The sequence below is a fragment of the Danio rerio genome, chromosome 3, assembly GCF_049306965.1.
Source record: "Danio rerio strain Tuebingen ecotype United States chromosome 3, GRCz12tu, whole genome shotgun sequence".
Lineage (NCBI taxonomy): Eukaryota > Metazoa > Chordata > Actinopteri > Cypriniformes > Danionidae > Danio > Danio rerio.
Window position 1 is genome coordinate 19,969,687 of NC_133178.1, and position 12,366 is coordinate 19,982,052.

General features: G+C 33.8%; 1 protein-coding gene across 1 annotated transcript; it reads right to left on the reverse strand.

Annotated features, from left to right (window-relative positions):
• Positions 1-5,288: 5,288 nt before the first annotated feature.
• Positions 5,289-7,157, reverse strand: tcap (titin-cap (telethonin)). The gene is made up of 2 exons (NM_001305571.1): positions 6,904-7,157; positions 5,289-6,226 (listed from the first exon to the last, which is right to left on the reverse strand). The coding sequence occupies exons 1-2, from the start codon at positions 7,050-7,052 to the stop codon at positions 5,836-5,838; spliced, it is 540 nt and encodes a 179-aa protein (NP_001292500.1). The 5' UTR covers positions 7,053-7,157; the 3' UTR covers positions 5,289-5,835.
• Positions 7,158-12,366: the final 5,209 nt, after the last annotated feature.

Consider the following 12,366-nt stretch of genomic DNA (forward strand, 5'->3'; position numbering starts at 1 on the left):
CTACATAGTTTAGCTCCAACTTCCTTCAACACACCTCCCTGGAATTTTCTAGTACCAAGAAAGTGCTTGATTAGCTGGTTCAGGTGTGTTTAATTGGGCTTGGAACTAAAATATGCAGGGGTTTGGACATCTACGCTTCGATTTTTTTCTGGGCATAATAAACCATCCGGGTATTTTTGCTCTTTTCAACATACTACAGTTTTTGAGACATACTAATTCTATTTTTGAATAGGCGTACTATTTAGGATGGATATTATGCGAATTGGGACGCAGCACAAGTTCTACAGCAAACAAGAACACTGGTATTAAGGAATTATTAAGTCTTCATCATGCCTAAATTAAAGTAACAAAAAGCTCTTGAATGCCAGCGACAATGCAATAAAATGAGCATATGTGTTATTAAAGTGCATAAATCACCATTTCAGAAATAGAGTGAAAATCTCCTGACAAATTAATTTTTCTTTATATCCATGGAATTCTGCTTAATAAACATTGTTGAACTACACAGCCAAAATTTGCGCAAACTAAAAAAAAAAAAAAAAAAATGTGACGTCTCCTTTTAATTGGCCTAACTCTTGCAAAAAACTTTTAAACTGAAAAACTTCCAACCCCCCATGGTACAAATAGTAGATGTGTGAATTTTATCAAGTCATTCAGTTTGAGAGGATACACTCCTTGGAACCAAAATCTCAACCTTTTCTGGCCATGCCAACAATTTATTGGTAAATACCCCCATTTGTTTGTTATTTATTCATTTGTATTTCTTTTTTTTATTTCCTGATTTGTTGCTGGGATTCCTGTGTTTATACCAGTTGATTTTCTTTGTATTTTTTTGTATTTAAAAAAAAAAGGAAAAAACTTAAATAAAACATATAAAAAAAATCACATGACGCACAACTACGAAACAGTATTAATTTTATCATTTTAATAAACGCCACTACTACTAACTCTAAAAAATATAAATACTGAAAAGATGTGCAGCTGGACACTTGCCATTGGCTGTTTCACTAAGTAATTTATAAGGTCATGGGAGGTGTGTAAAGGTTACTTCTCAATTAGTCATTTCTAAAAATAAAAATTAAATCAAGTTCCATTTTATGAACATGCATTAATGTGTCAAACGAATGGATTTTGATTAAAAAATTATGTTGTAGTTTTAGTTAGATATTTTGTGAGCTAAATATTGCTGATTCAAACATTTAGTGTTGCAAAATAGATATTTCACTAAAGGGAAATACTCACTCACTATCCTTCAGCTTAGTCCCTGAATAATCAGGGGTGGCCACAGCAGAATGAACCACCAATTACTCTAAGATATGTTTTATGCAGCTGATGCCCCTCCAGCCGCACCCCAGTACTGGCAACCACAATCTCTCATTCACAGACAATCGTAAACTATGGCCAATTTAGTTTATTCCTTTCACAAAGACCAAAGGAGACACACGCAACACGGGGAGAACATGCATAGGGGGAATAAAAGATGCAGAACATAACTAAATATAAAATGTTAATAATTGATGCCAGTTTTGTTTACAAATGTGATTTAAGTCTCTTCTAACACGTAATATCATAATTTTTTAAAGCTAAAAGCAAAGGCTAAATAATCAAAAATAAACCCCAAATCTAAAACATGTGGTAGAATGTGTTGTCGTGCAACAGCTGAAAAAACCGACCAGAGGGAGAACGAGAACCAACTAGATTAAAGGATCAGTGGAGGGGTGCAGATGCCCGCTGTTGCCATCAACAGCACCTCTACACACTCTCGTCCTTTGGCTCAGTTTGATTAACTATTAATATCTAACAGGCGTCAGCGTGACACAGAGAAAATGACTATGATTATGACTGTAATAAAAAGGTATATTTTAATTAGCGCACAGTAATGAAATCAGAAAGAAATAAATTGATGGAAAGAAAGAGAGAGAGGCATCCAAAGTCAGTGTCCTCAGAGATGACATTCTTGGCACAGAATCACTGAATGCTTTCTGGGGGATGAATCAGACAGCATGTACCACAGTCACAGCTCCTGTTCACCCTTCTGTTCTATAGAGCTCAATAGAATGCTTAATGTGACTTTGTATAGATTTGATTGTTTTTTTTAATCAACAGTCTGAACTTCCTTATTTACTTTTTATTATATGAGCCTTATTGTTGTTGTTTTCACAAGCAGAAAAATACATTTTAAATGCACTCTAAAACTGTATGTTATTTACAAGATAGTATATTATTAATTTTACAATACAATCAAAGGTAAATTATTACTGTGAAAATTAAAAATGACCAGAAAGCTATAACCCAAAGTATTTTAAGCATTGCTTTAAAGAACAAGCTAATGAGAGCAGTTGTGATGCCAAAGGACTGTCTGTTCTGACCACTGCTGGACTGCCTCTTTACATTCCATTCCATCCAATCCTGCCTTTCACATCCCACAACACGTTCCCCTGAGACTGCTAACAATATTCTAAAACACATGGACAGCAGGATTATAAGAACTCAATTAATTCAGGAATGAAGTTATGTCTATATTGTGTCCAAAAAACAAACAAACAAAAAAAACTCTCAAGAAGCTTTTCATGTTCTAAATTAATAACTAAAACGGACTCTTTCTACATGTTACTTAGATGAAAAAACTTAAACTTTCATAAAATCTCTTTCTCATTTTTGTTTTTTTCTCCCCACTGACATTCAAGTTTATAGAGAAAGTTGCATCAGTAGAAGAAAATATACAGCTGACAAGATGCTACAGAGATCTGAAATGTGAAAATTGTATTCTAATGTATTCTATTCTAACACTTTGAATATTATTACTGTAAAAGCTGAACAATATAACAACATCATTCCTGTATGGAGGTTCGGAAGAAGTTTTTCTTATTATTCTTTTAAAAGAACTTACAAAATATTGTAGTTTCTTTCAACGTTCTTTCCATTTATCCTAAAATCCAGTCATTCAGTTTGAAACAGAGGGTTTTCAGATTTCTGTCGCAATGTTTTCTCCATACTATCAAGTCTCTGCAGCACAACTTACTGCCTAAGTTACTGACTAAATACTTTTTATTAACTACTTGAAATATATATATATAAAAAATCTTAATTCCCCCTACCAAATATTAGTTCAAGTCCAATTTATTTCTATAGCATGTTTCCAAACGGCCACAAGAACAACAAGCAGTACAGAGTAAACAAAACAGTAAATAGGCACATAATGTAAAAGAGAGCATAAAATATGTAAAATAGATTATACAAAAACAGTTTGGTTTCAATGCCTAAAACAAGAAAGTATTTGACCCTTTAAATAATCCCACCTAGTTAAAAGATGCCACCACAGTTGACCACACTAAACAAGATTAAAAACGAGGCCGCAGGCCCCCCGTAGAAGGGACTTATGTTTGAAACGACCTAGAAAATAGACAAGTCTTTAATTTAGACTTAAAAATTTGCATTAATGAAGACATTTTTAATTCCAAAGCCAAGAACTGGCTATAGCGAATGCTTTTAAAGTGGACCTTTGGGACTTTTAATAGAAACTGATCAGCGGAACAAGCAAGTGTTAGGATAAAGAGAAGGATTTTAAATTTGACTCTTTGTCTCACCGGTAGCCAAAGGAGAGTCCTTAAAATGGGAGTGGCATGCATATTTCAGGCTTTTTGTTAAAAATCTAGCTGCTACATTTTGCACTATAGGTGATCGATCTGAGGCAGCCCAAAATAGAAAGAGTTGCAATAGTCTAACCGGGAGGTTCTAAAAGAATGTATGACAATTTCTCAAGAACGTGAAGTGAGGGAAGACTTTATTCATTTCATTGAATTTTAGAAATAAGTTGAAGTTGATAAAAGCTATTTCCAACCACACTTGAAACATGTTTATTAAATTTTAAGTTCTGATCTAATGCAACGCCCAGGATATGTACTTGGGGTGATTTAAACTCCTCCATTTTGCCAAACCTGGGGCGTTTACAAACAACAATAACCTCTGTTTTCTCCTCATTTAAAAATAAAAAATTCTCAGAAAGCCATGCCTTTACCTCCTCCAGGTGCAGTGACAGGGAGTTCACAACAGAGGAGTCATTTTCCTTTTTGACTGACAGATAAATCTGTGTATCGTCCGCATAAAGATACAAATACAGGCCATATTTCTTGAAAATAAAACCTATATAGAGAGAAGAGAGAAGGTGCTAAAATCAAGCCTTGCGGAAGACCACACGTTAACGGTGCCATAGACGAGGAAAAGTTACCAATCTTGACAAAAAACTTCCTGTCAGAGATGTATGATGTAAATCAATTCAGCACTGTACCCCTCAGCACAACCCCAGACTCTATTGCTTATCTTTGGTTTCAAAATCTTGCACCAGGACATACTGCTTTCCGAATCAATCCTCTCAACTATGGCATACTGACCAGTGAATTGAGGGTTGAAATTTGCTTTAAGATTCTTAAATACTATTTCCCCCATTTGAATGGTTTTCTGCATAGTGTAAATTGTTCAGATATATTTTCACATTGTTAACATGTTCCTCAAATGATCATATTCATCCATGCCAATCTGAATAATTGATGTAAAAAAAATCCACTCCACACATGCATTTTTCCTCCAAACACAAGAAATATATATATTATAAATATAAATATATCAATATATACATATTATAAATAAAATATTATCTATTATAAATATAAATATATCTATATATACATATTATAAATATATTATTATCTATTATAAATATAAATATATCAATATATACATATTATAAATATAATATTATCTATTTTAAATATAAATATATATATACATATTATAAATAAAATATTATCTATTATAAATATAAATATATCAATATATACATATTATAAATATATTATTATCTATTATAAATATAAATATATCTATATATACATATTATAAATATAATTTTATCTATTATAAATATATCTATATATACATATTATAAATATAATATTATTAATTATAAATATATCTATATATACATATTATAAATATAATATTATCTATTATAAATATATCTATATATACATATTATAAATATTATATTATCTATTATAAATATAAATATATCTATATATACATATATCTATCTATTATATATCTAAAATATGTAATTAACTAATTAATCTATTAATAACTTTAGGTTTGAGGTTATTATTTGTTCAGTGCTTTGTAATAAACAAACTTAAATGACCAATGAAATGTCAAGAATTGTTTGTGGGCGGGGTTTGTGCTTTGTTGTTTAAACAAGTTTCTTTCTTTCTCTCTTGTAATGAAACACAAAACAGGTCTGATCCGATAAAACTTTTATTAAAGTAATTATCAGCTTTCAACAAGTCAACAATTATCAACAGTCAATAAATAGTGCAATTCTTATTTGGCGTTAAGTTTTAACAAAAATAAATAATTTTCTCTTTTGCTTAATTATCTTTTTGCATGAACAACCCTGACGACATGCAGAAAAAAACATCAACACAAGCTCAGAAAATGAACCTGTGTCCTTACAATTAAAAGTGCTTCGAACATTGACAATACAAAACAAGCAGATCCTATTTACAACTCAAAACCCACCAAACAAAACCTTTAGGCTTGTCATCGAGGTCATCATCATCATCATCATCATCATCTTTCTTTCTTCCCAGCCTTTATGAACATTTCATCATTTGCATATTATTTCATTATGATTGTTATCATTATTTCACTCACTAAACTTGCTGTTTTACTTTTCCTAAAATCAGTTTCTACATTCTTAATCCCTCTGATTCTCTCCCTCTGATTGCCTCATTATTTAATAACGTCCATAAAGTCTTTGACTCATATTTGTCTTCCTGCTTTTCAGCCTCTCTGGGCCTCCTGAGACATTGATCGTCCCAGAGCTCTGGGTGCCTTGGCGAACTCCATCCGCATGGGTTTGACAGGCGGCAGGTCTCTGGTGATCTGTTCCACTGCTCTCTTGTCTGGACAAACTCCGTCAGGGATGCGGACAGGTGGCAGATCCTCCAGGGTGTGTGGAGCTCCACGACCCAGGCGGACGCCCAGTTCTGCAGGCTTGAAGATGGGAAGGGGCAGGCTGTTCCTGTAGGGCAAGAGCTGGTGCTCTCTTACACCCGTATCCACAGTGCCCACTCTGCGCACACCCGACGGACAGGCCTGATGGAGAGGACGCACCTGCCAATAACGGGATAGAGACTCTCGCCGAGAATCGTCTGACATCAGCATCGACTGGCTGGAGAGAGAGAAACATGGAGAATTATAAATGAGAGGGAAGATTTGATATTTTTTTATGTGTTTAATATTAATTTAAGATGCACTAAATATAAATGATCTAAGTTGTTTTAAAAATGTCTAAAGATGCATGGATATTTCACAGAAAATTCTGGTTTTATTAACTTGTTTCTGTTTGAGTTTCTTTATGAATTGCTTTCATCTGTTAGACACAAATTTATTTTGAGGTATGCTGAAAACCATTTACTTCCATAGGATGTATATTTCCTACAATGGAAGTCGATGGTTACAGGTTTTCAGCTTTCTTCAAATTATCTTCTTTTTTGTTCAACAAAAGAAAGCAATTCATTAAGGTTTATAACCACTTGAGGGTGAGAAAATTATGAAAACATTTTCATTTTAGAGTCAACTATACCTTTAAATGATAAATGTAGCCTACTGGTGAGGAAAAACTGCATAGGATTAATAATAAATTTAACTTGTTCCTAATCTTTTTATTGATTTCTGTTAATTTGCTTGATCTTGTTTAAATCATTAATATACATATTTTTCATTAGCACAGCCTTTTTGTGAAACACATGCTTTAAAAAGCAAATAATATTTAATATTTAAGTAGTATAATACAAATAACTACATGATTACTTATTAGAAATCACAACAAAAATATGATTTTCTCACCGATCCTCAGGTTGTGTCTTCATATTGATGCTGCGCCAGTCAGCGGTGTAACTCTCTCTCTTATTTGGGTTTTCCTCCCTGACGCTGCAGCTGAGCTCGGCTCCAACCACACAGCCTCCTTTCTTCTCCAGGACTGAGCAAACCTGCATCTTCAGCTTCAGATTTTTCCTGATTTACAAGTTGGTATATTCAGTGCTTTTTTTCTGTCTCTTGTCCTGGTTGAGTGTGAGCGAGGGACTCCTTTTGCTCTGTCCGCTGGAGTGTGTGTCTCAGGCTTTTATACAACTCTGCAGCTATTTCTGTCTGATGGAATCACCCTGTACACACTGTCTACACATATGTCATCTGACACTCACACACCCACATATCCAAACATTCATACACACACTCTCTAACACAGCGCTGGGATAGGGATATAAGACCTGAGAAATCCCCAACCACTCATATTTCCATGACACATTCTATCTATCTATCTATCTATCTATCTATCTATCTATCTATCTATCTATCTATCTATCTATCTATCTATCTATCTATCTATCTATCTATCTATCTATCTATCTTTCTATCTGTCTGTCTGTCTGTCTGTCTGTCTGCCTGCCTGCCTGCCTGCCTGCCTGCCTATCTATCTATCTATCTATCTATCTATCTATCTATCTATCTATCTATCTATCTATCTATCTATCTATCTATCTATCTATCTATCTATCTATCTATCTATCTATCTATCTATCTATCATTCTGTCTATCTATCTATCTATCTATCTATCTATCTATCTATCTATCTATCTATCTATCTATCTATCTATCTATCTATCTATCTATCTATCTATCTATCTATCTATCTATCTATCTATCTATCTATCTATCTATCTATCTATCTATCTATCTATCATTCTGTCTATCTATCTATCTATCATTCTGTCTATCTATCTATCTATCTATCTATCTATCTATCTATCTATCTATCTATCTATCTATCTATCTATCTATCTATCTATCTATCTATCCATCCATCCATCCATCCATCCATTCATCCATCTTCTTACATACCTACCTGTCTGTCTCTCTCTATATAATTTCAGAGAATGTGTCTTTTCACCTGTCTTCATAGATATCACCATGAAACCATGGATAATAAAACTACAATAAGTTTACATTTTTAAATTAAGCTGTAAAACCCACCCACCCATCCAGCTTTGTTATCAATACCACCATATAGTGATTATGCCAATACAGTTTTTCTCAGTCGCTTTGGTACATTTCTCAGATCAGTATTGAAATTTTGCAGAACAGTAAGTGCATTTCTCAAAACCAACACATACAAATAGCAGAACACCATGGATTATCTGCAAAACCCAGTCTTTTGCTCAAAAACCTTAGTTCATCTCTTAAAACGAAGTTTCTATGTCAATGAACATGTTGTGTCATTGTGTACGGATATGACAGTCAAATTACTTAGCCATGCTGTCAATATAATAGTGTATTCTGAAGGGGTCTTTTGATGTGACCTGTAAAGGGTTTTTCTGATGCTTTTTTTGCTGTTTGTACCGTAATTTGTTGTCAGATCATGTCATTGTGATGAAAAAACCAACACAATCTCACGGCAATTCGTAACTTTTTCATTTAGTGGCTAATTCGTATGAATTCGTATGATCTTATTCGAACAATTTAGTACGATTTGCCCATCTCCCAATGACGGTTGGGTTAAGGGGTGGGGTTAAGTGCCACGCCTCCTTTTTCAAATCATACAATTTCGTACGACTAAACTGACAAAACATAAAATACTTTTCTCGTTAGATCAGGCTGGAAATAACAGCACAAAGAAAAAACAAAAGTAGAAATGTGTACACTGGACAATCTCCTCTGAGAAGCACCTTCATTAGAAAAAGTCAAGATCACCTGGGAGAAACTTATCAATTGTAAACAGATTTAGGAAAAAAAATAGTCAAATTAAAACGTGTTTAGCCATTTTGCATGTAAAGACTTATGCCATGAACAAACGATTTAATGTGATGGGGTCAAAACAGAGATCAAAATAATACATTAATATTATAAATTACATAATGACAATAATTTTTATCAGAGAATTGCACATAATCATTTTACATGGATGTATGCAAGCATTTGCAATTTGATCAAAGGAATGAGATTCTGCTTTTTCGATTTGCAGAAGTACCACACTGATGTGAAGATTGAACAGAATTTCAATTCTGATCTGAGAAATGGACCAAAGTGACTGTAAAAAATGTATAAACTGTATTAAACTATGGCTTAATAAATGGAATATCAACTAATGGATTGTATTTACAAAGTGAGACCAAACATGATTTACTTTTTTATATTATTGAATAAAAAATAAAGTGCTTTTTTGTTGATGATAGATTCTGCAATTCTTTTCCAGTTCAATTTAATATTCATGTTATATATGGTTGAATTTGTTGGTTCTGCAATTTAAGCACATTACATTTCTATAATGATAGATATTCCACTATATTGGTATTAGATGAAATAATGAATTGCTGGCTATAAGTATCAATATGATCTTATGGTGAAAAGATGCCAGATTTATCTATGTATTTATCAGCACTATCTAACGATCGCTCTGTCTGTCTTTCTATCTGTTCTTGTTCTGTCTCTCCATCAAAATCTCTACGGCATTGTGTATTATTGTGACAGTTGTTTCTCCAATGACCTTGCTAACAGACATCATAAGTCTCTCAATGGAAACTAAGCAGTGTTCAGATCTGGAAACAGACATGAGATTATAAACATGTGGCGGCAGTTGTTCCCTGCTGGTAATCTTCTTTTATACTGGTAATCTCTTACAGAAACATTGCTTAAATATAAAAGTCTGCTGCATTTATTAGTAACATAGTATAGCTGGAAAGTTGTAACAACCTTCCACTGGCCACATACTATTATTATCAATAATAATGTCAATAATAGTTAAATCAATGTGTTTTTCTGTACTTCAAACATAGAGTTAATATTAAAAAGCATGGCCAGAGCATGTGTTCAGTGAGTTCTGGCTCTGTGTACACTCATCAGATGAATATAGCGCTGTGTGGACAGAGGATGTGGACGGTCAAGATTCTCATGTTACACACACATTCTGTCCCCTGTCTGTCATTGACTGCTCTGTCAGTGACGCACTGGGACTTTACAGGAACTGACCTCACTCTTCTACAGTCCCCCTCTATGCAATCTGGCCACTCAGCACACTATGGTATGGAAATGTAATGCCAGTCATGAACACAAGCATGAAAGCCAGGAAACCACGTCACATCACTCCAGTAATGAAGCCGTTCCTGTAGATCACTCATGACATACAGTATGCGCTACATTTGTTTATGGCCAAGCATATGAAGTTCACAGGTTTTTTGGATGCTTATGCAAGATGTAAATATGCATATCAATGTATTATAAAAGTTATAGCTTTTTTTAAAGACACTAGGACACATAAAAACACTAACAACTTGTGGCATTACATTGTTTTCTTGTGTAAAACAATCTCTGTTTATAATAGCAATATATATTGTTTAAAACTGCAATATGTTATTGGAATGAATCAGACAAGATGCAGAATTTGTCAGTATTTTGTGTCATTTATTTATTTATTCTTAATTTTAAGTAATTCCAAAATACAAGAATTTGTATACACATCATTCATCATCCACTGATACAGATACAATAGCAATGTGTTAGGAAAAAGGAATGTATTATTTTGTTTTTGTCTCTTTTTCTTTTCATCAAACAAATTAAACGAATAATTGTTTCGGTCATTTAAGGGTCATATATTAACTGAACTTCTACTGCTGTGTGTGAGATGCTGTGCATACTAATTAGCATTTTTGCAGAAGTAGATACATGCTGCTCTTCTGTCTAAAGAAAGATGTTAAACTGAACACAGTACACAGAAAATCTTGTGTTTTTATTGTTGTGCAGAAAATTCATACAAAAATAGGACTCGTGTCTGGGGTGTGACCAATGGCGCACTGGACAATGAATGACGAATTTCACTAAACTCCACCTGTTAATATCAGCTGCCTATATAAGTTGAAGTCAGGAAATGAAAGTTGTTGCACATCTCCGTAATGCAACTTTTGCATTGCATTGAGGATAACAAAATTCTGTGAATCGAAACATTCATTTGAATCCAATAAATTATGATTTTTGACATTGAAGAAAACCCTCTCCTGACCTTTTTTTATTGAACACCCATGGAATTTATTGAATATTTCAACAATTGCTAATCAACTCAATCTTCTCCATTTGGCCACAGGTTTTCATCCACATCACATCTTATGTCTTCTAGGGCAATACACCTACAGTATAGGAAAGAATCTTCTGGCATGCCTGCTCCATCCCAGCCATCTTTGTTTCTCTTTCAGCCACTTCTCTATTTCTGGCTGGGTCCATGTTTACATCACAATGCAAACCTATTCAGCAGTTGTCTCCATTTGTAAAGAAATTGGAAGTAACACCTGTGTAGATGTTCATCTACAATGACAATCAGCTCAGGCTGGTTAAACTGCATTTTTAGATTTGTAATATGTTTCAATAAAATATTGCTATTGAATTTTGCTGTCTTATTCAGATTTGCATTACAGTTTTTCTTGTTTGCTTTGACCTGGTTAAAGAAACTATAGGTTCCACTTTATTCTCCTCATCACTATCCCAGCAGAGCAGAAGACAGGTCTTGCAAATATGTAAACCCTTTCTCATTGGGTTGACACATTTTCCCCACCGTTTTTCAAAACAGTTAACACTGATGTCATTCAATTAGTCCAAACTCCATTGTTTTAGCTATGGTAACCAAACAGAAACCATTTATTCCTAACAATTAGAAACTACCAAGATCAGTATGAATTCACTGAAGCACCGGTTTGACACTCCATCACACAAATCTTTAATTAGCAATCAGTCTGCAAACATCGAAAACGGTGGAAGGTCTGTGTTCTTCAGTGCTAGCATAGATGGAGGAGGTCAAAAGTGGCTAATAGATTTGACTGTTTATTGGTTTACACATGTTTTCTCTAATATTTACAGTAATCAAAGCATGTCTTATTCTGGATCCAATTCTTTGCAAAAAGGCAAATTTGACAGCCCAAATAGAAAGACAATAAACGGCATTGGCAATAGTCTACAATGGCAAGCAATGATGCACACTGAGTTCTGTATTTTGTATTCCATTGTGGTATGGTTGATTGAAAGAGCTCATATACTTGTTTGAAAGTTGTGTTGTTTGAAGGTAAAACTAGCTTTTGTTGCATATTTTAAATGTTTTGACACGGTATGTGCGTTTTGCAAGCAAATGTGTCATTTTGACCATGAGTGCCGCTGTTTAGGCTTGTGTGTTTACTGTTTTGAAAACGTGGAGATTCAGTTGACGACTGCATCAAAGCAATGAAGAAAAACTGCAAGTTACTGTTTTGAACATAAGTTTAACAATTTGGAAAA

Excerpts from the sequence above, each read along its gene's own strand:
- tcap (NM_001305571.1), bottom strand. The coding sequence starts at position 7,052 with ATGCAGGTTTGCTCAGTCCTGGAGAAGAAAGGAGGCTGTGTGGTTGGA. Across the intron at positions 6,227-6,903 it reads AAGACACAACCTGAGGATCG|CCAGTCGATGCTGATGTCAG; the intron begins GTGAGAAAATCA and ends CTCTCTCTCCAG.